Genomic DNA, 22,322 nt, shown 5'->3' on the forward strand with positions numbered 1-22,322 from the left:
ATGACCGACTACTTTACGGATCTCTCCAACGACCTGGGAGATGATTTCCTAAGGTGCGCCGCTTGCCTGGGAAACTTCAAGAATCCCAAAATCATACCCTGCTTCCACACCTTCTGCGAGCCCTGCCTACAGACCATGTTGAAGGAGAACAAGGGGCGGCTAATCTGTCCAACGTGCCGACAACTATGGCAGCTCCCTAGCGACATGGTGTCCAAGCTGGACGACAACACCTTCATGAGTTGTGTCTTGGACCTGGTCAAGAAGGGACCCGAGAGCAAGGAAGAACAGTCGAGCACTTGTGAGCTGTGCGAAGACGCCGAAGCCACCCACATCTGCGTAGAATGCCAACAGACATGTTGCGTCAACTGTCAAAAGGTGCACAAAAGGACGAAAATCACCAGCGGCCATTCTGTGCTGACCCTTGGCGAATACAAGGAGACGAAAGCCAAGAACCCGTCGCGACTACAGCAACGATGGCACTGCGACGTTCACACGGACAGCCAAGTAGCGTTTTTCTGCGACACCTGCCAGGTACCAGTCTGTACGGCTTGCACGGTCATCAATCACCGCGCCCCCGACCACGTCCACCGAGACCTGGCAGAAGTCACCGCGGGGTTCTCCGAGCGTTTGTCGACCATCGTCAAGGAGATGAAGGCAAAGGCTAAAGAGGCTCGCGAGAGCAGAGCCGTGGCTAGGTCGATGTGCGACGAAGCTAACCGACTGCGCCAAGACGGGCGGAAGAAAGTGACGATGGAGATGGAAGCGAAAATCGAGAAAGCAAGAGCGGAAGGCGAGAAACTTTTGCAAGAAATTGACAATGCGTGTGAAAACATCTGTAAGGATGGCGAGTTAAAAGTTGGGCATATGAATTTCAAGTACGGTAACCTAGTGAGTATGTGCAGCTACTTGGACGAAGTGATTCGCCGGGGGAACATGCCGCAGCTAATTGCGACGGCTAAAGACGCGTCTGGCCACATCGGCGACTTGCTGAAGACCGCTACAACTTCAAAGACGGGCAGTGCAGCGCACTTTGAATTGCCGCTAAACACCCTGGATGTGCTGAAATCTGATGTGTGTGTGTCGAAGTGCTCGGTGGAGGACTTACCCCCGCATATCAGAGGTAGCGATAATGTGACTTTTTACGTCAAGACGAGGGACAGCTCTGGACGCGATGTCATTCCTCGTCAGGAGGTGTCGGTGAAGTTGACACGACCGATGGGGTCGCAGATGTCACTCAAGGTGTACCACAACGTAGGCGTCCAAACCGTGCACCTCAACGGTTCCCTAGCAACCGGGAAATGTAGTGTATTTGTTGATATAGACGGGGAGCCTGTCCCCGGTTCACCTTTCGAAATCGATTTCTTGTCATCCCCTGACACCAAAGAGTCGCAGCCTCGTCCCGCCAAAGAACCATCAACGCCGTCGTCCACTCAGACAAACACCCGAAAACAACAGCCTACGGGGAAGCAACAGCCCGTTTTAAAGTTTGCAGAGCCAGAGGACGATAGTAGATATGTCAAAATGTTATCGCGCCTACCGACTGAGTACGTGCATGTCGTCGCCATACAGCCATCGGCTCTGATCGGCACAAGTGACCCGAAATCACCCACTTCTGAACAAAAGATCGGTATTTCTCAAGGTGGACGCCTCAAGAAGAAGGGACCTCCGCCAGCGCTCCCGCAACGAAAAGGCGCGACGAAAATACCATAAGGCATTTTAAAACAGCTGCAAAAGTACTAAGCTTGGGGATTATGTGAAATATTTTTAAAAAGAAAACCTTTAGGATATAGTCTGGCGAAGTCGACCAAATGAGGCACTCTAATGGAGCACTCTGGTTGTATGCGTATTTCGGAGTGTACCGCACTTTTCTCGACTCATGTGAACAATGGACAACTTTTTGGTGAAATTTAAACTTTCTACGCTGTTGTTTATCACTCTAGCTTTTTTGACTTATCACTCGAATAAAAAAATGTAAAATTTTGAGCTCCGTATTTGGACAAAATTGTAAACTGTTTTTTTATTTAGAGACAAGGATTGGAGTATTGATGAATTGATTTGCTCAATGTGTACCTGCATAAATGAACTTGAATTAAGTCTAGGAAATATGTAATTGAAATCATAAATATAATTTATTACGAAACATGTTGCATCAGGGTTGAGCTTCCTCTCTGCTCAGCAATACTTGATAAAATCACTGAACGTGTCTGAATTATACCTGACAGTATAGTCTACGGCGCTTCCAATATGCCATAACTTTCAGTGACTGTATCAAGTATTGCAGAGCAGAAAGGTAGCTCAAACTTCCTGAACCGAAACTGTTTTATTGATAATATTAACTTTTCATAATTATGGTATCAACATTTGCTGACCTATTCTGATTTGGCCTCTGCTCCTGTACCAAATTCACAGCCGTGTGCCCTTATCCGGAGATGTGAAGATGTATAAGAATAGTAAGTTCAATGTAACGTTGTTTACAATGTCATAGCCCACCTACAAGGGTTTTTACATAGCCCTCCTTTCATATCTTACTTAACATCCGTCTACATAGGACACAGACTATTAATTAGGCCACAGGCGAACTGGAAATAGATAGTCTAAATATGATATTATTTTCATAATTATTAAAATAATAAATTGCAATTATGAAACATTGATATCACTAAAACCGCGCTAGTATGTCATCCGGGTTGAGCTACTATGACGCCCTGGCCGGCCGCCGGACGGCCGTCTATGTCATACACAACTCATACACATACAGCGTTTTTATCGAGTGCTGCTCGTCAGTAAGGAACTCAACCCGGACGAAATAATAACGCGATTTTAGTGATATCAATGTTTCATAATTGCGATTTATTATTTTTAATAACTATGAAAATAATATCATATTTAGACTATTTATTTCCAGTTCCCCTGTAATTAGACTACATATTGTACTGTCTTACCCAATTGGCTCTACCATATGTAAGCAGGACTCGGATGCTTTCGTTGCTGACAGTACTTTAATTAATTTCAAGAGTGCGGCATGTTTTCAGTGCATAACAATAATGATATTTTGTTTGGCACAGCGTCATTGCACAGACGCTTACAAGAATTATTTAGTTTTCTGAACTTTGATTGCATGAAATAGTAGCAGTCGGAAACAGATGACAACAGTCTCATTGTTTTCCGTGAGGAGTCGTCTCAGGTTGTCGCACATGTGTATAAACTGCGCATGCGCACTATTTCCAATATGATCAGAATCAGATTCAGAGAGGACGACGTATTCATACCTCTGCTTGTTCGTTGCTGTTTGTGTTCGCTGATATTCGCCTCATTACATCTGATCAACTGACATAGTTAATATCCCATTTTGCACTTTTTATGAGCCAATTTTGTTGTTTCAAACGAGATATGCGTGTTAGTAGATGTGATATAGCAGTTTCTGTTGTTTTATTTTTACTTTTCACACCAGCTAATGTATTTTGGGTTTTGCCGTTTTAGTTCTCGGTCATTTAACGTCGAAATTTGATTAAAAAGAAAATTAATGTAAAATAAAGTTTTCCAGGTATATTTTCCTGATTTATTGGTAGGAGTACCCGTACTGTAATATATTTTATTGCAATATATTTTATTGTTTTCCTCTAATAATCACTAATTTTGACTGTGATAACTCGGCAAAAATTAATTGAGCAAAACCCAAAATACATGAGGGGTGGTTTTAACACAGGCGGCGTGAAAGCCAGTCTTGTGTAATCTGACATTTTTCACATATGTGACTTTGCCAGACACCTTTCAGTTGAAATTTATGAACGATTCACGCGTACTTGCCTATGCACCAGTCTCCCGGGAATTCCAGAATCTGCTTAATGGACTGTTGTGAAAAAAACTTGTAATTAGTGTAAGGATTTATTTGCCATTCTAAACGGTATCTATGCGGTTTAACGTTGAAAATCCCATTTTGCACTTTGCATGAGCCAATTAGGTTGTTTGAAACAAGATTCGCGTGTTAGATGTGATATAACAGTTTCCGTTGGTTTCTTTTACTTTTAACACCAGCTAATGCATTTTGGGTTTCGTGCGGCTGTAAAAAAGATGTTGAATCTCTGTCCAATTTGCTGTTAGGGTTAGGGTTGGGGTTGATTTTCACGAGTGAATTTCGTTTACTGAGCCAATGTGACATTCTGAGACGGGGCTTGGTATTATGGGCCAGGGAAGCTATACTACGCATAACGGAACTCATTTCGTTTATTTTATAAGGAAGGGTCTACTTCTATTTAGACATCGTGTGTAAATAATTCGCGCGAACACGGTGTCAGCCAGTGAAATCGTGTGCAGGGAAATTGTGTAGCATTCGATCGCTTTCCTGAAGTTATTTTCAAATTTTGTTCTTTAAAATATAAACACAGTTTAAACGGCTTACGAACTATTTCTGCAATATACTCTGTTGAAATCATAGACTATAGTTTCGCCATAAGATTTTCAACCTTTCTAACCTTTCTTGTTTATGAATGGGAAGGGGGAGGGTTTACGTCAAAATCATGGAATTTCGTTTACATTTTGCTTATCGTGATTACCCTCGGTGCCTAACGCCTGTCATAGGCGAATGAGGAGTGTGCTGGATTTTCAAACAATATGAAATAATAAAATAATAGCTCATATAATAATGACAGCTATTGCCGTTACTGTTATCATTTGCTATACCTTTGAGTGGCCGTAATATATCTCCATGGCCAGCGTGTTTCCAGGCACCTACTTGACATGTCTGTTATGCTTTCCAACACATACATGAATTATAGTATTAACACCGTTAATGTAAAAATATGTTGCATATTTTACAGACAAAACGTCGAAATGTCGAAATCAAGTGTTATAAAAATGGGTCATTTTGTCAAGCCCCATGCAGTGTAGAGACGATCAGATGTAGTTCTGTGATTATTCTCATCACTTTACACTATATACATACACATGCACACTTATCATGCATATGACATACCTACATATATTTATATAATGTACAATTGCATAAATGAGGCACACTTTTAAAAACATCCAGCTTTTTCTGTATATGATATTTTAAGTTAGCAATTTATTCGATAAAACTATAAATATGACACGGTTAAAACAGGAAGAATTCAAATGGTATTTACTTTTGACTTTGCCTTATCCTATCACGCCATTATCGTATGTTGCACGATCTCATGAATCATAAAAGCTTTTTCCGTTTACTTGATTGACACTTGTGCGCAAACAATTCGAACAACGGGAAAACCAAAAAAATGGTTGGATTAACTGATTCGATCAGCAGGACAAACTACTGTGACGGCGAAGTAAGTGGAACGTGTAGTTGTTGTAGGTTGTGAAAGCAATGACTTGTTCTCAGGATTAACAACGTTCGTAACGTGTACATGGATGATGGCAAATCTGGTCGATCTTATTACGGAAGTAGACACGCATATACTTGATTGGTCTCTTCTGGTCTATTTGGTTGGATATGGGTTTATAAATGCTGAAAATATTGATTGAATGTGGAATGTGAAAATTGCAGTGTCATTTTGTACAACGTTGCTTGTAGGTCAGAGGTGTAGTATGACACCCTGTCTATAAGCCCTAGACTTGGTTCAAGTCTGTGATTTTTAAATGTGTAAGTAGGGTTAAGGAGATGATTTGAGTTCTGTTTTGATATGAAACATATGAGAGGCCTGAACGCAACACATGGGAATTTCATAGTGGGTTAACGCGATACAGAATCCGGCAGAACCAAACTCACTACTGCGCAGACTCAAAGGTAACGCGTTCGGTCGCTAGGAAAATCTGACAGGGGCTGCCAAATTTCAATGTTTGCATAAGATGAAAGAGACACAAGAGAAACTGCTGCTAATTAAAAATTCACTGACTTGATCCAAGTCTATAAAGTTCCCGCTCGTTATACAAAGTCAGAATCACACATGAATTTTCAGGCCATTCCATTGTTTCGTCGTTAGGCTTCTGCTTAGTTTTCCCTTTTCTTTAATGAACTCGTCCACATTACTATGTACTCGGCCTACTCAAAAAGACCAAAAAATGGCCAAAACGGTAAAGGTGCAAATGCTAGACCACACATGACGTCACTCTTTGAAGGTCTTTGAAATCCTGATGACAACGCGGGTAACGGAAAGTGTTCAGAATTTGCATGTCCATTCCCGCGTCTCCTTTTCCTAGCCTACATCTACGATCTACAAAGGTAGTGACGAGTCCAAAATTTCAGGTAAATCCACAGAAATGCAGAATTTCGAACAATCATTTGAAAGTCCTCGTACTATAAATGTCTTTCGACATTATTTTCTTACACTGTCTCAGAAGCTTTAGGTGTCTCAAGGGGAACAATCAAGTCTGAAAAATATTAATCTTGTTTATTCAACAAAAATTCACTTTTGAAACTTAATTAGCAGTTATGTTATATTAATTGGCACTCATCGCTTTATTGCTTTGATGGGGAAATTGCGGAAGTGAAAGTAAAATTAGATAGTTCCCAAACAGGAATTTCCGTTCGTGATCTTTTCTATGGCAGACTTATCACAATTTCTCAGATTGCTTTTCTAACATCAGTCACCAGTACTATACCAGATATGTAACCAGTTCCCGCTTAGTCTGTCAAAAAGAACACTGCGTCTAGGTCAGTTTTCATTTTGTTATTACGGAGCCAAATTTTGGAACATTTTTCCAGTTACTATTGAAAAACATAGAAAATAGAAATCAGTTTACGCAAGTTCTTAAATCTTGAATTTTAAATCACCAATGATTGTTTTTTTCTGTCATATTATCCTCCGCCCTCGTATAATTTAGATATTCTGTTTATTTAATTCTCAGTTACCAGGCACCAGGAGCTAGGCATTTATTAACTATGCATTAGCTATTTTCTAGCTCCTATACACATTCATTCCTCTTTTGAAAAGAGAATAAATATCTCATGAGCATTGTGTAATCTGACGTTGTTCACATTTGTGACTTTGCCAGACACCTTGCAGTTGAAATTTATAAACTATTCACTCGTAATTGCCTATGCCAGTCTCCCGGGACTTTCAGAATCTGCTTAATGGACTGTTGTGAAAAAAACCGTGTAATTAGTGTAAGCGTTTATTTGCCATTCTAAACGGTATTTATGTGGTTTAACGTTGAAAATAATAAGTGGGACTGTAAAAAGGGGTTTAATCTGTTTCCGATTTGCTGTTCTGGCCGATGCATGACATTTGAAAAAGGATTGTGTTAACTTACTTTTTAACATTTTACGATGGGTAGTTTGTTTCTCATTAAATGTCAATCATACCTCATTAGATTGACAGCGTTCATATTACTCTAATGCTATACATCCAAATTGTCACGTTCTTTGTACTTAATGCGGCATAAATACTTTGGAGTTAGGCTTGATTTCATGAGCCAATTTCGTTTACTGAGCCAATGTGACATTCTGAGGCGGGGCTTGGTATTATGGGCCAGGGAAATTATACTACGCATAATGGAACTCATTTCGTTTACTTATAATTAAGGGTCTACCCCCCTCCTCTTTGAGGAAGGGAGCCTAGAGAGCGTCCTCTAGGGACGAATCTTTCAGTCCAGGGACTTGCTGGCCAGGGAAAATTATACTACGAATGACGGAACTCATTCGTTTATTTTATAAGGGAGGGTCTTCCTCTATTTAGACATCTTGTGTAAATAATTCGCGCGAACACGGTGTCAGCCAGTCGTGTGCATGGAATTTGTGTAGCATTCGATCGCTTTACAGAAGCTATTTTCAAATCTTTTGTTCTTTAAAATATGTAACAGTATAAACATCTTACGAATTATTTATGCAATATATCCCGTTCGGTTGAAGTTAAAATTATAGTTTCGCCATAAGATTTTCAAAATTTCAATATTTCTTACCTTTCCGCTTTTTGATGAATTGGAAGGGGGAGGGTTTACGTCAAAATCATGGAATTTCGTCAACATTTTACATGTCTTGATTACCCTGAGTCCCTAACTTCTATCATAGGCGGGTAAGGAGCTCGTTGTGCTATATTTTCAAACAATATGAATAATTCATGTAGTGTTGACAGTTATTTCCGTTACTGTTATCATTTGCTATACCTTTGAGTGGCCGTAATATATCTCCATGGCCAGCGTGTTTCAAGGCACCTACTTGACATGTCTGTTATGCTATCCAACACATACATGAATTATAGTATTAACACCGTTAATGTAAAAGTATGTTGCATATTTTACTGGAATCAAGTGCTTTAAAATGGGTCATTTTGTCAAGCCTCTTGCAGTGTAGAGACGATGTGATGTAGTTTTGTGGTTTTCTCATCACTTTATACTGTTAATATATATATTAATCTTCAGACAGAAGTAAATGATTTGATGAATAATATTTGTTTTGGTGGCGACATTTTGAAACCAACTCAGAGTTTTTGTTTAACAGCATAATTTATTAGTTAGCATTGATAATGTGCAGCTTTTCTGATATACAAACATATAAATGAGAGTGTAGAGATAAAAGATTTTATATATCAGAAAAGCTACGCATTATCAATGCTGACAAATCTACGCTGTTAAATAAACGCTCTGAGTTGGTTTTAAAATGTCGCCACCAAAACGAATATTATTCATCAAATTTTAACACCACCTTCAAATACAATGATATGTCCCAATCATATAAATGAGAGTGTAGAGCTAAGAATCCGTTCACTTCTGTCTAAAGATGGCAGGATGCATAGAACTTAAGTAACAGATTTTTTACTTTGTACTTGAAATAATTTGTGTTCTTATTTATATCGCTCTCCTTTCCGCATCGAGCACTGTAATTTCTCACGAGGATATTTGTATACTACGATATATTTTATTATATATATATATATATATATATATATATATATATATATATATATATATATATATATATCATGCATATGATGTACATATGTACATGCACACTTATACATAATTATGATTGACATACATACATACATACGTTTAATGAACATGTGCATAAATGAGGCACACTTTTAAAAACATCCAGCTTTTTCTGTATTTGATATTTTAAGTTAGCAATTTATTCAATAAAACCATAAAATATGACACCGTCAAAACAGGAAGAATTCAAATAGTATTTACTTTTCACTTTGCCTTATCCTATCACGCCATTATCGTATGTTGCACGATCTCATGAATCATAAAAGCTTTTCCCGTTTATTTGATTGACACTTCTGCACAAACAATTCTAACAACGGGAAAACCAAAAAACTGGTAGGATTAGCTGATTCGATCAACAGGACAAACAATTGTGACGACGAAGTTAGTGGAACGTGTAATTGTTGTAGGCTGCGAAAGCAATGACTTGTTCTCAGGATTAACAACGTCCTTAACATGTACAGGGATGATTGCAAATCTGGTCGATCTTATTACGGAAGTAGACACGCATATACTTGATTGGTCGCTTCTGGTCCATTTGGTTGGATATGGGTTTATAAATGCTGAAAATATTGATTGAATGTGGAGTGTGCAAATTGCAGTGTGATTTTGTACAACGTTGCTTGTAGGTCAGAGGTGTAGTATGAGACCCTGTCTAAGCTCTAGACTTGGTTCAAGTCTGTGATTTTTTAAATGTGTAAGTAGGGTTAAGGAGATGATTTGAGTTCTGTTTTGATATGAAACATATGAGAGGCGTGAACGCAACACATGGGAATTTCACCCTAATGGGTTAACGCGATACAGAATCCGGCAGAACCAAACTCATTACTGCGCAGACTCAAAGGTAACGCGTTCGGTCGCTAGGAAAATCTGACAGGGGCTGCCAAATTTCAATGTTTGCATAAGATAAAAGAGACACAAGAGAAACTGCTGCTAATAATTTTTAAAAATTCACTGACTTGATCCAAGTCTATAAAGTTTCCGCTCGTTATACAAAGTCAGAATCACACATGAATTTTCAGGCCATTCCTTTGTTTCGTCGTTAGGTTTCTGCTTAGTTTTCCCTTTTCTTTAATGAACTCGTCCACATTACTATGTACTCGCCTACTCCAAAAGACCAAAAAATAGCCAAAACGGTAAAGGTGCAAATGCTGGACCACACATGACGTCACTCTTTGTAGGTCTTTAAAATCCCGATGACAACGTGGGTAACGGAAAGTGTTCAAAATTTGCATGTCCATTCCCGCGTCTCCTTTTCCTAGCCTACATCTACGATCTACAAAGGTAGTGACGAGTCCAAAATTTCAGGTAAATCCACAGAAATGCAGAATTTCGAACAATCATTTGGAAGTCCTCGTACTATAAATGTCTTTCGACATTATTTTCTTACACTGTCTCAGAAGCTTTAGGTGTCTCAAGGGGAACAATCAAGTCTGAAAAATATTAATCTTGTTTATTCAACAAAAATTCAATTTTGAAACTTAATTAGCAGTTATGTTTATATTAATTGGCACTCATCGCTTTATTGCTTTGATGGGGAAATTGCGGAAGTGAAAGTAAAATTAGATAGTTCCCAAACAGGAATTTCCGTTCGTGATCTTTTCTATGACAGACTTATCTCAATTTCTCAGATTGCTTTTCTAACATCAGTCACCATTACTATACCAGATATGTAACCAGTTCCCGCTTAGTCTGTCAAAAAGAACACTGCGTCTAGGTCAGTTTTCATTTTGTTATTACGGAGCCAAATTTTGAAACATTTTTCCAGTTACTATTGAAAAACATAGAAAATAGAAATCAGTTTACGCAAGTTCTTAAATCTTGAATGATTGTTTTTTTCTGTCATATTATCCTCCGCCCTCGTATAATTTAGATATTCTGTTTATTTAATTCTCAGTTACCAGGCACCAGGAGCTAGGCATTTATTAACTATGCATAAGCTATTTTCTAGCTCCTATACACATTCATTCCTCTTTTGAAAAGAGAATAAATATCTCATGAGCATTGTGTAATCTGACGTTGTTCACATTTGTGACTTTGCCAGACACCTTGCAGTTGAAATTTATAAACTATTCACTCGTGATTGCCTATGCCAGTCTCCCGAGACTTTCAGAATCTGCTTAATGGACTGTTGTGAAAAAAAACGTGTAATTAGTGTAAGCGTTTATTTGCCATTCTAAACGGTTTTTATGTGGTTTAACGTTGAAAATAATAAGTGGGACTGTAAAAAGGGGTTTAATCTGTTTCCGATTTGCTGTTCTGGCCGATGCATGACATTTGAAAAAGGATTGTGTTAACTTACTTTTTAACATTTTACGATGGGTAGTTTGTTTCTCATTAAATGTCAATCCATACCTCATTAGATTGACAGCGTTCATATTACTCTAATGCTATACATCCAAATTGTCACGTTCTTTGTACTTAATGCGGCATAAATACTTTGGAGTTAGGCTTGATTTTCATGAGCCAATTTCGTTTACTGAGCCAATGTGACATTCTGAGGCGGGGCTTGGTATTATGGGCCAGGGAAATTATACTACGCATAATGGAACTCATTTCGTTTACTTATAATTAAGGGTCTACCCCCCTCCTCTTTGAGGAAGGGAGCCTAGAGAGCGTCCTCTAGGGACGAATCTTTCAGTCCAGGGACTTGCTGGCCAGGGAAAATTATACTACGAATGACGGAACTCATTTCGTTTATTTTATAAGGGAGGGTCTTCCTCTATTTAGACATCTTGTGTAAATAATTCGCGCGAACACGGTGTCAGCCAGTCGTGTGCATGTAAATTGTGTTGCATTCGATCGCTTTCCAGAAGTTATTATCAAATTTTTGTTCTTTAAAATATGTACCGGTATAAACATCTTACGAATTATTTCATCAATATATCGGTGTTCGGTTGAAGTTAAATCATAGTTTCGCCATAAGATTTTCAACATTTCAACATTTCTAACATTTCCGTGTTTGATGAATGGGAAGGGGGAAGGTTTACGTCAAAATCATGGAATTTCGTTAACATTTTTCATGTCCTGATTACCCTTAGTCCCTAACTTCTATCATAGTCGGGTAAGGAGCTCGTTGTGCTATATTTTCAAACAATATGAATTCATGTGGTGTTGACAGTTATTGCCGTTACTGTTATCATTTGCTATGCCTTTGAGTGGCTGTAATATATCTCCATGGCCAGCGTGTTTCCAGGCACCTACTTGACATGTCTGTTATGCTATCCAACACATACATGAATTATAGTATTTACACAGTTAATGTAAAAGTATGTTGCATATTTTACTGAAAGCAAGTGCTTTAAAATGGGTCATTTTGTCAAGCCTCTTTCAGTGTAGAGACGATGTGATGTAGTTTTGTGGTTTTCTCATCACTTTATACTGTTTATATATATATATATATATATATATATATATATATATATATATATATATATATTATATATATATTATCTGTTACTTCAGTTTCATGCATCCTCCAATCTTCAGACAGAAGTAAAAGATTTGATGAATAATATTTGTTTGGTGGCGACATTTTGAAACCAACTCAGAGTTTTTGTTTAACAGTATAATTTATTAGTTAGCATTGATAATGTGCAGCTTTTCTGATATACAAACATATAAATGAGAGTGTAGAGATAAAAGATTTTATATATCAGAAAAGCTACGCATTATCAATGCTGACAAATCTACGCTGTTAAAGAAACGCTCTGAGTTAGTTTTAAAATGTCGCCACCAAAACGAATATTATTCATCAAATTTTAACACCACCTTCAAATACAATGATATGTCCCAATCATATAAATGAGAGTGTAGAGCTGAGAATCCGTTCACTTCTGTCTTAAGATTGCAGGATGCATAGAACTTAAGTAAAAGAGTTTTTATTTTGTACTTGAAGTAATTTGTGTTCTTATTTATATCGCTCTCCTTTCCGGATCGAGCACTGTAATATCTCACGAGGATATTTGTATACTACGATATATTTTATTTTATATATATATATATATATATATATATATATATATATATATATATATATATATATATATATATATATTGCATATGATATACATATGTACATGCACACTTATACATAATTATGATTGACATACATACATACGTACATGTTACATATATGCATACGTTTAATGTACATATGCATAAATGAGGCACACTTTTATAAACATCCAGCTTTTTCTGTATTTGATATTTTAAGTTAGCAATTTATTCAATAAAACTATAAAATATGACACCATCAAAACAGGAAGAATTCAAATAGTATTTACTTTTCACTTTGTCTTATCCTATCACGCCATTATCGTATGTTGCACGATCTCATGAATCATAAAAGCTTTTCCCGTTTATTTGATTGACACTTCTGCACAAACAATAGCACTGATCGCAAATGACGTCACTGTTCTCTTCATTAATATGCATAAATTAACATTTCTCCGCATTTTCCGTATAAACGACGAAAATAAACCTACGAATGTTAGAATGGCTATTTAGCGTCAGACTTATTCGTATAAATTGATGACTGAGACTACAAGCTGCAACAGCAGCCGTGTATACACAACAAAATTTGTCCGAATTTCAGCATATTTGTCCGAAAGTCGCGCGCGTGCAGCTATATTTAGTGACAAACCCGAAATCGCGATCAACGCTATTCAAACAACGGGAAAACCAAAAACTAGTAGGATTAGCTGATTCGATTAACAGGACAAACAATTGTGACGACGAAGTTAGTGGAACTTGTAATTGTTGTAGGCTGCGAAAGCAATGACTTGTTCTCAAGATTAACAACGTCCTTAACATGTACAGGGATGATTGCAAATCTGGTCGATCTTATTACGGAAGTAGACACGCATATACTTGATTGGTCGCTTCTGGTCCATTTGGATGGATATGGGTTTATAAATGCTGAAAATATTGATTGAATGTGGAGTGTGCAAATTGCAGTGTGATTTTGTACAACGTTGCTTGTAGATCAGAGGTGTAGTATGAGACCACTCTCTAAGCCCCAGATTTGGTTCAAGTCTGTGATTTATAAATGTGTGTAGGATGAATGCAATGATTTGTGTTCTGTTTTGATATGAGACATATGAGTGGGATGAACGCAATACAAGAGAATTTCACCCGGGGTTAATGCAATGCAGATTCCGGCAGAAAGTAACTCACTACTGCGCAGACTCCAAGGTAATGCGTTCGGTCGCTAGGAAAATCTGACCCGGGCTGCCGAATTTCAAGGTTTGCATAAGATAAAAGAGATATAAGAGAAACTGCTGCAATTTTGTTTTAATTCACTGACTTGAACCAAGCGTTTAAAGTTCCCTAGTTTTATACAAAGTCAGAATCATACACGAATTTTCAGGCCATTCCATTGTTTAGTCTTTAGGCTTCTGCTTAGTTTTCCCTTTTCTTTATTGAACACGTCCACATTACCATGTACTCTGCCTACGAAAAAAGTTCAATAAATAGCCAGAACGGTAAAGATGTAAATGCTAGACCATACATGACGTCACACTTTGAAGGTCTTTGAAATCCTGATGACACCACGTTTACGGAAAGTGTACAAAATTTGCATGCCGAGTTTTTGTCTCCTTTTCCATGCTCACATCAGATCTACAAAGGTAGCGACGAGTTCAAAATATTAGTTAGGTAGAACGCACCTCGGGGACAGAAATTCGGGCCTTCAAATTTTATCAATTTTCTTCTGACCTACCACTTGTGGGGGCTCATTTTGAAGCTCTTGGCGAAAGAAAAGTTTTCACCGTCTTAGTTTTTCAAAAATCGAAAATTTTATTTTTTCCCATAGAGTTAACACAGGGATGGCGGCCATTTTGAATTTCAAATATCGAGAAATCTGAAGTTATTTGTCTCTCTAGTACCAAAGTTTGCACGGTGACCCCTGATTTTTATTCTTGCTTTGGCAAGAGAATGGTTCAAAGTTTCACTGAGGAAAGTATGAGCAAAAGTTTAAGTCTTTCACTTTCGAGGTGCATATTACCTTAAGTCCGCAGAGCTGCAGAATTTTGAACCATGGTTTGAAAGTCCTCGTACTATAGCTGTCTTTCAACATTATTTTCGTACACGTCGCAGAAGCTTTAGGTGTCTCAAGGGGAACAACAAAGTCTGAGAAATATTAATCTTGTTTATTCAACAAAAATGGAATTTTGAAACTAGCATTTATGTTTATATTTATCGGCACTGGTATCGCTTGATTACTTGGATGTTGACTTTTCGGAAGTGAAAGTAAAATTAGATAGTTTCCAGACAGGAATTTCCATTCATTATCTTTTGTATGGCAGACTTCTCACAATGTCTCAGATTACTTTTCTAACATCAGTCACCAGTACTATACCAGATATGTAGCCAGGTCCCACTTATTCTATTTAAAAGAGCACTGCGTCTAGGCTAGTTTTCATTTAGTTGTTACGGGGCCAAATTTTTGAACAGTTTTCAGCTACAGTTGAAAACATAGAAAACAGACATCAGTTTTACGCTGGCTCTTGAATCTTGAATTTTAAATTACCAGTGATAGTTTTTCTGCCATATTATGGTATAATTCAGATAGTTTGTTTATTTAATTCCCAATTACAACCCATCTGAAGCTGCACACTCATTAACTCTGCATTAGCTATTTTCTAGCTCCTATTCACATTCATTCCTCTTTTAAAAAGAGAATAACTTCCTCAACAAAGTTGCGCTTTGTAACATCATTTATTCATCTTTTGATTTATTGATAAATCTATCTATTTACTCACTGAGGATTTTCGAATTCCCTAGTATTAACTTTTGTAAGTCAACTACACAGTAGGTGTTTATAACGTTAGGTCTTTATACTTCAAAAGAACAGCAGCCTTTATAACTTGAAACCATAAACCGCGATACAATTGCACTTCTTGTGATTATGGAAATGAATGAATGAATGAATGAATGAATGAATGAATGAATGAATGAATGAATGAATGAATGAATGAATGAATGAATGAATGAATGAATGAATGAATGAATGAATGAATGAATGAAGCGAACTGAACCATTAGGCATTTTGTTCGTGGAAAATACACTATAGACATGATTGATTATCTATTAATATCAAGCGTTAGAATAACTGGTTGTTGATTGTCTATGACCATTGTGCATCACGCCCACCACATCATTTCCATGCTGAGCAAATATGTGCCATTATTTATATTTGCCATGGCGTTGGACACGCATTCCGTATATGAGTATATGCCTTGATACCAAAGACATTAAAACTAATCAGAATTGTAATCATCATTTTGTCTTGCTCTCTCTATCTTTGATGTAATTAATTATTCTATCGTTTTTAGAACGACTTTTTTCATATTATTTCAATACTTTGAGAGTCTGTTTTAGTTTGTTTTTATTCAGTTCCTCATTTGTTTTTAAGCTTTCCTTCCCGAGGAAGTTGTGTGTAATTTGTGTTTAAAATACTGAAGTGAAGTTAATTTTATATTTTTTTTTTTCTCGGAACTTCGTTTATTTTGATGATCCCCAAAGATGAATTAAATGGTTTCATTTCTCTCCAACATTCCATGGGTCATTACTTTTCTGATAAAAATTACAAACTACCTCAAAAGAAGGATAAAACTGCAGCAAGTGAAAATGAATACAGTAAAAGATTGGCTGAATAGCGGCCAATTTTTTACTGTATTACTTTTCTGAACAGTTCAAATATTGACGATGATGTGTAACTTATCTACGATATTTTACAATCAGCTATAGATGACACTGTTCCTAAAGTCCGCATAAAGGAAGAAAGTTCCCCCAGTGGTTTGATGCTGACCTGACCAGCCGTCGCCGATGATCGGCACAAGTGACAAGACATCGCCCACCTCTGAACAAAAGATCGGTACTTCACAAGGAGGACGCCTCAAGAAGAAGGGGCCTCCACCAGCGCTGCCGCAACGAAAAGGCGCGACGAAACAAATTCCATAAAGGCATTTTAAAACAGCTACAAAAGTACTAAGCTTGGGGATTATATGAAATATTTTTAAAAAGAAAACCTTTAAGGACAATATAATCTGGCAAAGTCGACCAAATGAGGCACTCCTTTGGAGCACTGTGGTAGTACAAATGTGTTTCGGAGTGTGCGCCTTTTGGTGAAATTTAAACTTTCTACGCTGTTGTTTATAACTCTAGCTCTTTTTGACTTATCACTCGAAAAAAATGTAAAATTTTGAGCTCTGTATTTGGACAAAATTGTAAACTTTTTTTATTTAGAGACAAAATGTGGAGTATTGATAAGTTAGTTGCTCAACGTGCACCTGCATAGGTGAACTAGAATTAAGTCTAAGAAATGTGTCATTGAAATCATAAATATAAATTATTACGAAAATATTACCAATAAAACCGCTGTGTTATTGCATCAGGGTTGAGCTTTCTTTCTGTTCAGCAATACTTGATAAAATCACTGAACGTGTCTGAATTATACCTGACAGTACAGTCTACGGCGCTTCCAATATGGCATAACTTTCAGTGACTGTATCAAGTATTGCAGAGCAGAAAGGTAGCTCAAACTTCCTGAACCGAAACTGTTTTATTGATAATAATAACATTTCCTAATATGGTATCAACATACATTTGCTGACCTGTATTCTGATTTGGCCTCTGCTCCTGTACCAAATTTACAGCCGGGTGCCCTTATCCGGAGGTGTGAAGATGTATAAGAATAGTAAGTTCAATGTAACGTTGTTTAATTTACAATGTCATGGCCCATCTACAAGGGTTTTTACATAGCCCTCCTTTCATATGGATAGGACACAGACTGCCAATTAGGCCACAGGCGAACTGGAAATATATAGTCTAAATATGATATTATTTTCATAATTATTAAAATAATAAATTGCAATTATGAGACATTGATATCACTAAAACCGCGCTAGTATGTCATCCGGGTTGAGCTACTATGACGCCCTGCCCGGCCGCCGGACGGCCGTCTATGTCATACACAACTCATACACATACAGCGTTTTTATCGAGTGCTGCTCGTCAGTAAGGAACTCAACCCGGATGAAATAATAACGCGATTTTAGTGATATCAATGTTTCATAATTGCGATTTATTATTTTTAATAACTATGAAAATAATATCATATTTAGACTATTTATTTCCAGTTCCCCTGTAATTAGACTACATATTGTACTGTCTTACCCAATTGGCTCTACCATATGTAAGCAGGACTCGGATGATTTCGTTGCTGACAGTACTTTAATTAATTTCAAGAGTGCGGCATGTTTTCAGTGCATAACAATAATAATACTTTGTTTGGCACAGCGTCATTGTACAGACGCTTACAAGAATTATTTAGTTTTCTGAACTTTGATTGTATGAAATAGTAGCAGTCGGAAACAGATGACAACAGTCTCATTGTTTTCCGTGAGGAGTCGTCTCAGGTTGTCGCACATGTGTATAAACTGCGCATGCGCACTATTTCCAATATGATCAGATTCAGAGAGGACGACGTACTCATACCTCTGCTTGCTGTTCGTTGCTGTTTGTGTTCGCTGATATTCGCCTCATTACATCTGATCAACTGACATAGTTAATATCCCATTTTGCACTTTTTATGAGCCAATTTTGTTGTTTCAAACGAGATATGCGTGTTAGTAGATGTGATATAGCAGTTTCTGTTGTTTTATTTTTACTTTTCACACCAGCTAATGTATTTTGGGTTTTGCCGTTTTAGTTCTCGGTCATTTAACGTCGAAATTTGATTAAAAAGAAAATTAATGTAAAATAAAGTTTTCCAGGTATATTTTCCTGATTTATTGGTAGGAGTACCCGTACTGTAATATATTTTATTGCAATATATTTTATTGTTTTCCTCTAATAATCACTAATTTTGACTGTGATAACTCGGCAAAAATTAATTGAGCAAAACCCAAAATACATGAGGGGTGGTTTTAACACAGGCGGCGTGAAACCCAGTCTTGTGTAATCTGACGTTGTTCACATTTGTGACTTTGCCAGACACCTTGCAGTTAAAATTTATGAACTATTCACGCGTAATTGCCTATGCACCAGTCTCCCGGAATTCCAGAATCTGCTTAATGGACTGTTGTGAAAAAAACTTGTAATTAGTGTCAGGATTTATTTGCCATTCTAAACTGTATCTATGCGGTTTAACGTTGAAAATCCCATTCTGCACTTTGCATGAGCCAACTAGGTTGTTTGAAACAAGATTCGCGTGTTAGATGTGCTATTACAGTTTCCGTTGGTTTCTTTTACTTTTAACACTAGCTAATGCATTTTGGGTTTCGTGCGGCTGCAAAAAAGATGTTGAATCTCTGTCCAATTGGCTGTTAGGGTTAGGGTTAGGGTGATTTTCACGAGTGAATTTCGTTTACTGAGCCAATGTGACATTCTGAGACGGGGCTTGGTATTATGGGCCAGGGAAGCTAGACTACGCATAACGGAACTCATTTCGTTTATTTTATAAGGAAGGGTCTACTTCTATTTAGACATCGTGTGTAAATAATTCGCGCGAACACGGTGTCAGCCAGTGAAATCGTGTGCAGGGAAATTGTGTAGCATTCGATCGCTTTCCAGAAGTTATTTTCAAATTTTGTTCTTTAAAATATATAACAGTTTAAACGGCTTACGAACTATTTCTGCAATATACTCTGTTGAAATCATAGACTATAGTTTCGCCATAAGATTTTCAACATTTCTAACCTTTCTTGTTTATGAATGGGAAGGGGGAGGGTTTACGTCAAAATCATGGAATTTCGTTTACATTTTGCTTATCGTGATTACCCTCGGTGCCTAACGCCTATCATAGGCGAATGAGGAGTGTGCTGGATTTTCAAACAATATGAAATAATAAAATAATAGCTCATATAATAATGACAACTATTGCCGTTACTGTTATCATTTGCTATGCCTTTGAGTGGCCGTAATATATCTCCATGGCCAGCGTGTTTCCAGACACCTACTTGACATGTCTGTTATGCTATCCAACACATACATGAATTATAGTATTAACACCGTTAATGTAAAAATATGTTGCATATTTTACAGACAAAACGTCGAAATGTCGAAATCAAGTGTTATAAAGATGGGTCATTTTGTCAAGCCCCATGCAGTGTAGAGACGATCAGATGTAGTTCTGTGATTATTCTCATCACTTTACACTATATACATACACATGCACACTTATCATGCATATGACATACCTACATATATTTATATAATGTACAATTGCATAAATGAGACACACTTTTATAAACATCGAGCTATTTCTGTATTTGATATTTTAAGTTAGCAATGTATTCAATAAAACCATAAAATATGACCCGTTAAAACAGGAAGAATTCAAATAGTATTTACTTTTCACTTTGCCTTATCCTATCACGCCATTATCGTATGTTGCACGATCTCATGAATCATAAAAGCTTTTCCCGTTTATTTGATTGACACTTGTGCGCAAACAATTCCAACAACGGGAAAACCAAAAAATGGTTGGATTAACTGATTCGATCAGCAGGACAAACTACTGTGACGGCGAAGTAAGTGGAACGTGTAGTTGTTGTAGGTTGTGAAAGCAATGACTTGTTCTCAGGATTAACAACGTTCGTAACGTGTACATGGATGATGGCAAATCTGATCGATCTTATTACGGAAGTAGACACGCAGATACTTGATTGGTCGCTTCTGGTCTATTTGGTTGGATATGGGTTTATAAATGCTGAAAATATTGATTGAATGTGGAGTGTGCAAATTGCAGTGTCATTTTGTACAACGTCACTTGTAGATCAGAGGTGTAGTATGAGACCCTGTCTAAGCCCTAGACTTGGTTCAAGTCTGTGATTTTTAAATGTGTAAGTAGGGTTAAGGAGATGATTTGAGTTCTGTTTTGATATGAAACATATGAGAGGCCTGAACGCAACACATGGGAATTTCATAGTGGGTTAACGCGATACAGAATCCGGCAGAACCAAACTCACTACTGCGCAGACTCAAAGGTAACGCGTTCGGTCGCTAGGAAAATCTGACAGGGGCTGCCAAATTTCAATGTTTGCATAAGATAAAAGAGACACAAGAGAAACTGCTGCTAATAATTTTTAAAAATTCACTGACTTGATCCAAGTCTATAAAGTTCCCGCTCGTTATACAAAGTCAGAATCACACATGAATTTTCAGGCCATTCCTTTGTTTCGTCGTTAGGCTTCTGCGTAGTTTTCCCTTTTCTTTAATGAACTCGTCCACATTACTATGTATTCGGCCTACTCCTAAAGACCAAAAAATGGCCAAAACGGTAAAGGTGTAAATGCTGGCCCACACATTATGTCACTCTTTGAAGGTCTTTGAAATCCCGATGACAACGCCGGTAACGGAAAGTGTTCAAAATTTGCATGTCCATTCCCGCGTCTCCTTTTCCTAGCCTACATCTACGATCTACAAAGGTAGTGACGAGTCCAAAATTTCAGGTAAATCCACAGAAATGCAGAATTTCGAACAATCATTTGAAAGTCCTCATACTATAAATGTCTTTCAACATTATTTTCTTACACTGTCTCAGAAGCTTTAGGTGTCTCAAGGGGAACAATCAAGTCTGAAAAATATTAATCTTGTTTATTCAACAAAAATTCAATTTTGAAACTTAATTAGCAGTTATGTTTATATTAATTGGCACTCATCGCTTTATTGCTTTGATGGGGAAATTGCGGAAGTGAAAGTAAAATTAGATAGTTCCCAAACAGGAATTTCCGTTCGTGATCTTTTCTATGGCAGACTTATCACAATTTCTCAGATTGCTTTTCTAACATCAGTCACCAGTACTATACCAGATATGTAACCAGTTCCCGGTTAGTCTGTCAAAAAGAGCACTGCGTCTAGGTCAGTTTTCATTTTGTTATTACGGAGCCAAATTTTGGAACATTATTCCAGTTACTATTGAAAGACATAGAAAATAGAAATCAGTTTACGCAAGTTCTTAAATCTTAAATCTTAAATCTTGAATTTTAAATCACCAATGATTGTTTTTTTCTGTCATATTATCCTCCGCCCTCGTATAATTTAGATATTCTGTTTATTTAATTCTCAATTACCAGGCACCAGGAGCTAGGCATTTATTAACTATGCATTGGCTATTTTCTAGCTCCTATACACATTCATTCCTCTTTTGAAAAGAGAATAAATATCTCATGAGCATTGTGTAATCTGACGTTGTTCACATTTGTAACTTTGCCAGACACCTTGCAGTTGAAATTTATAAACTATTCACTCGTAATTGCCTATGCCAGTCTCCCGGGACTTTCAGAATCTGCTTAATGGACTGTTGTGAAAAAAACCCGTGTAATTAGTGTAAGCGTTTATTTGCCATTCTAAACGGTATTTATGTGGTTTAACGTTGAAAAAAAATAAGTGGGACTGTAAAAGGGGTTTAA

General features: G+C 37.3%; 1 protein-coding gene across 1 annotated transcript; it reads left to right on the top strand.

Annotated features, from left to right (window-relative positions):
- Positions 1 to 1,710, top strand: LOC139126961 (tripartite motif-containing protein 3-like). The gene has a single exon (XM_070692880.1). The coding sequence runs from the start codon at positions 1 to 3 to the stop codon at positions 1,708 to 1,710; it is 1,710 nt and encodes a 569-aa protein (XP_070548981.1).
- Positions 1,711 to 22,322: the final 20,612 nt, after the last annotated feature.

The sequence above is a fragment of the Ptychodera flava genome, unplaced genomic scaffold (assembly GCF_041260155.1).
Source record: "Ptychodera flava strain L36383 unplaced genomic scaffold, AS_Pfla_20210202 Scaffold_28__1_contigs__length_4768798_pilon, whole genome shotgun sequence".
Taxonomy (NCBI): Eukaryota; Metazoa; Hemichordata; class Enteropneusta; family Ptychoderidae; genus Ptychodera; species Ptychodera flava.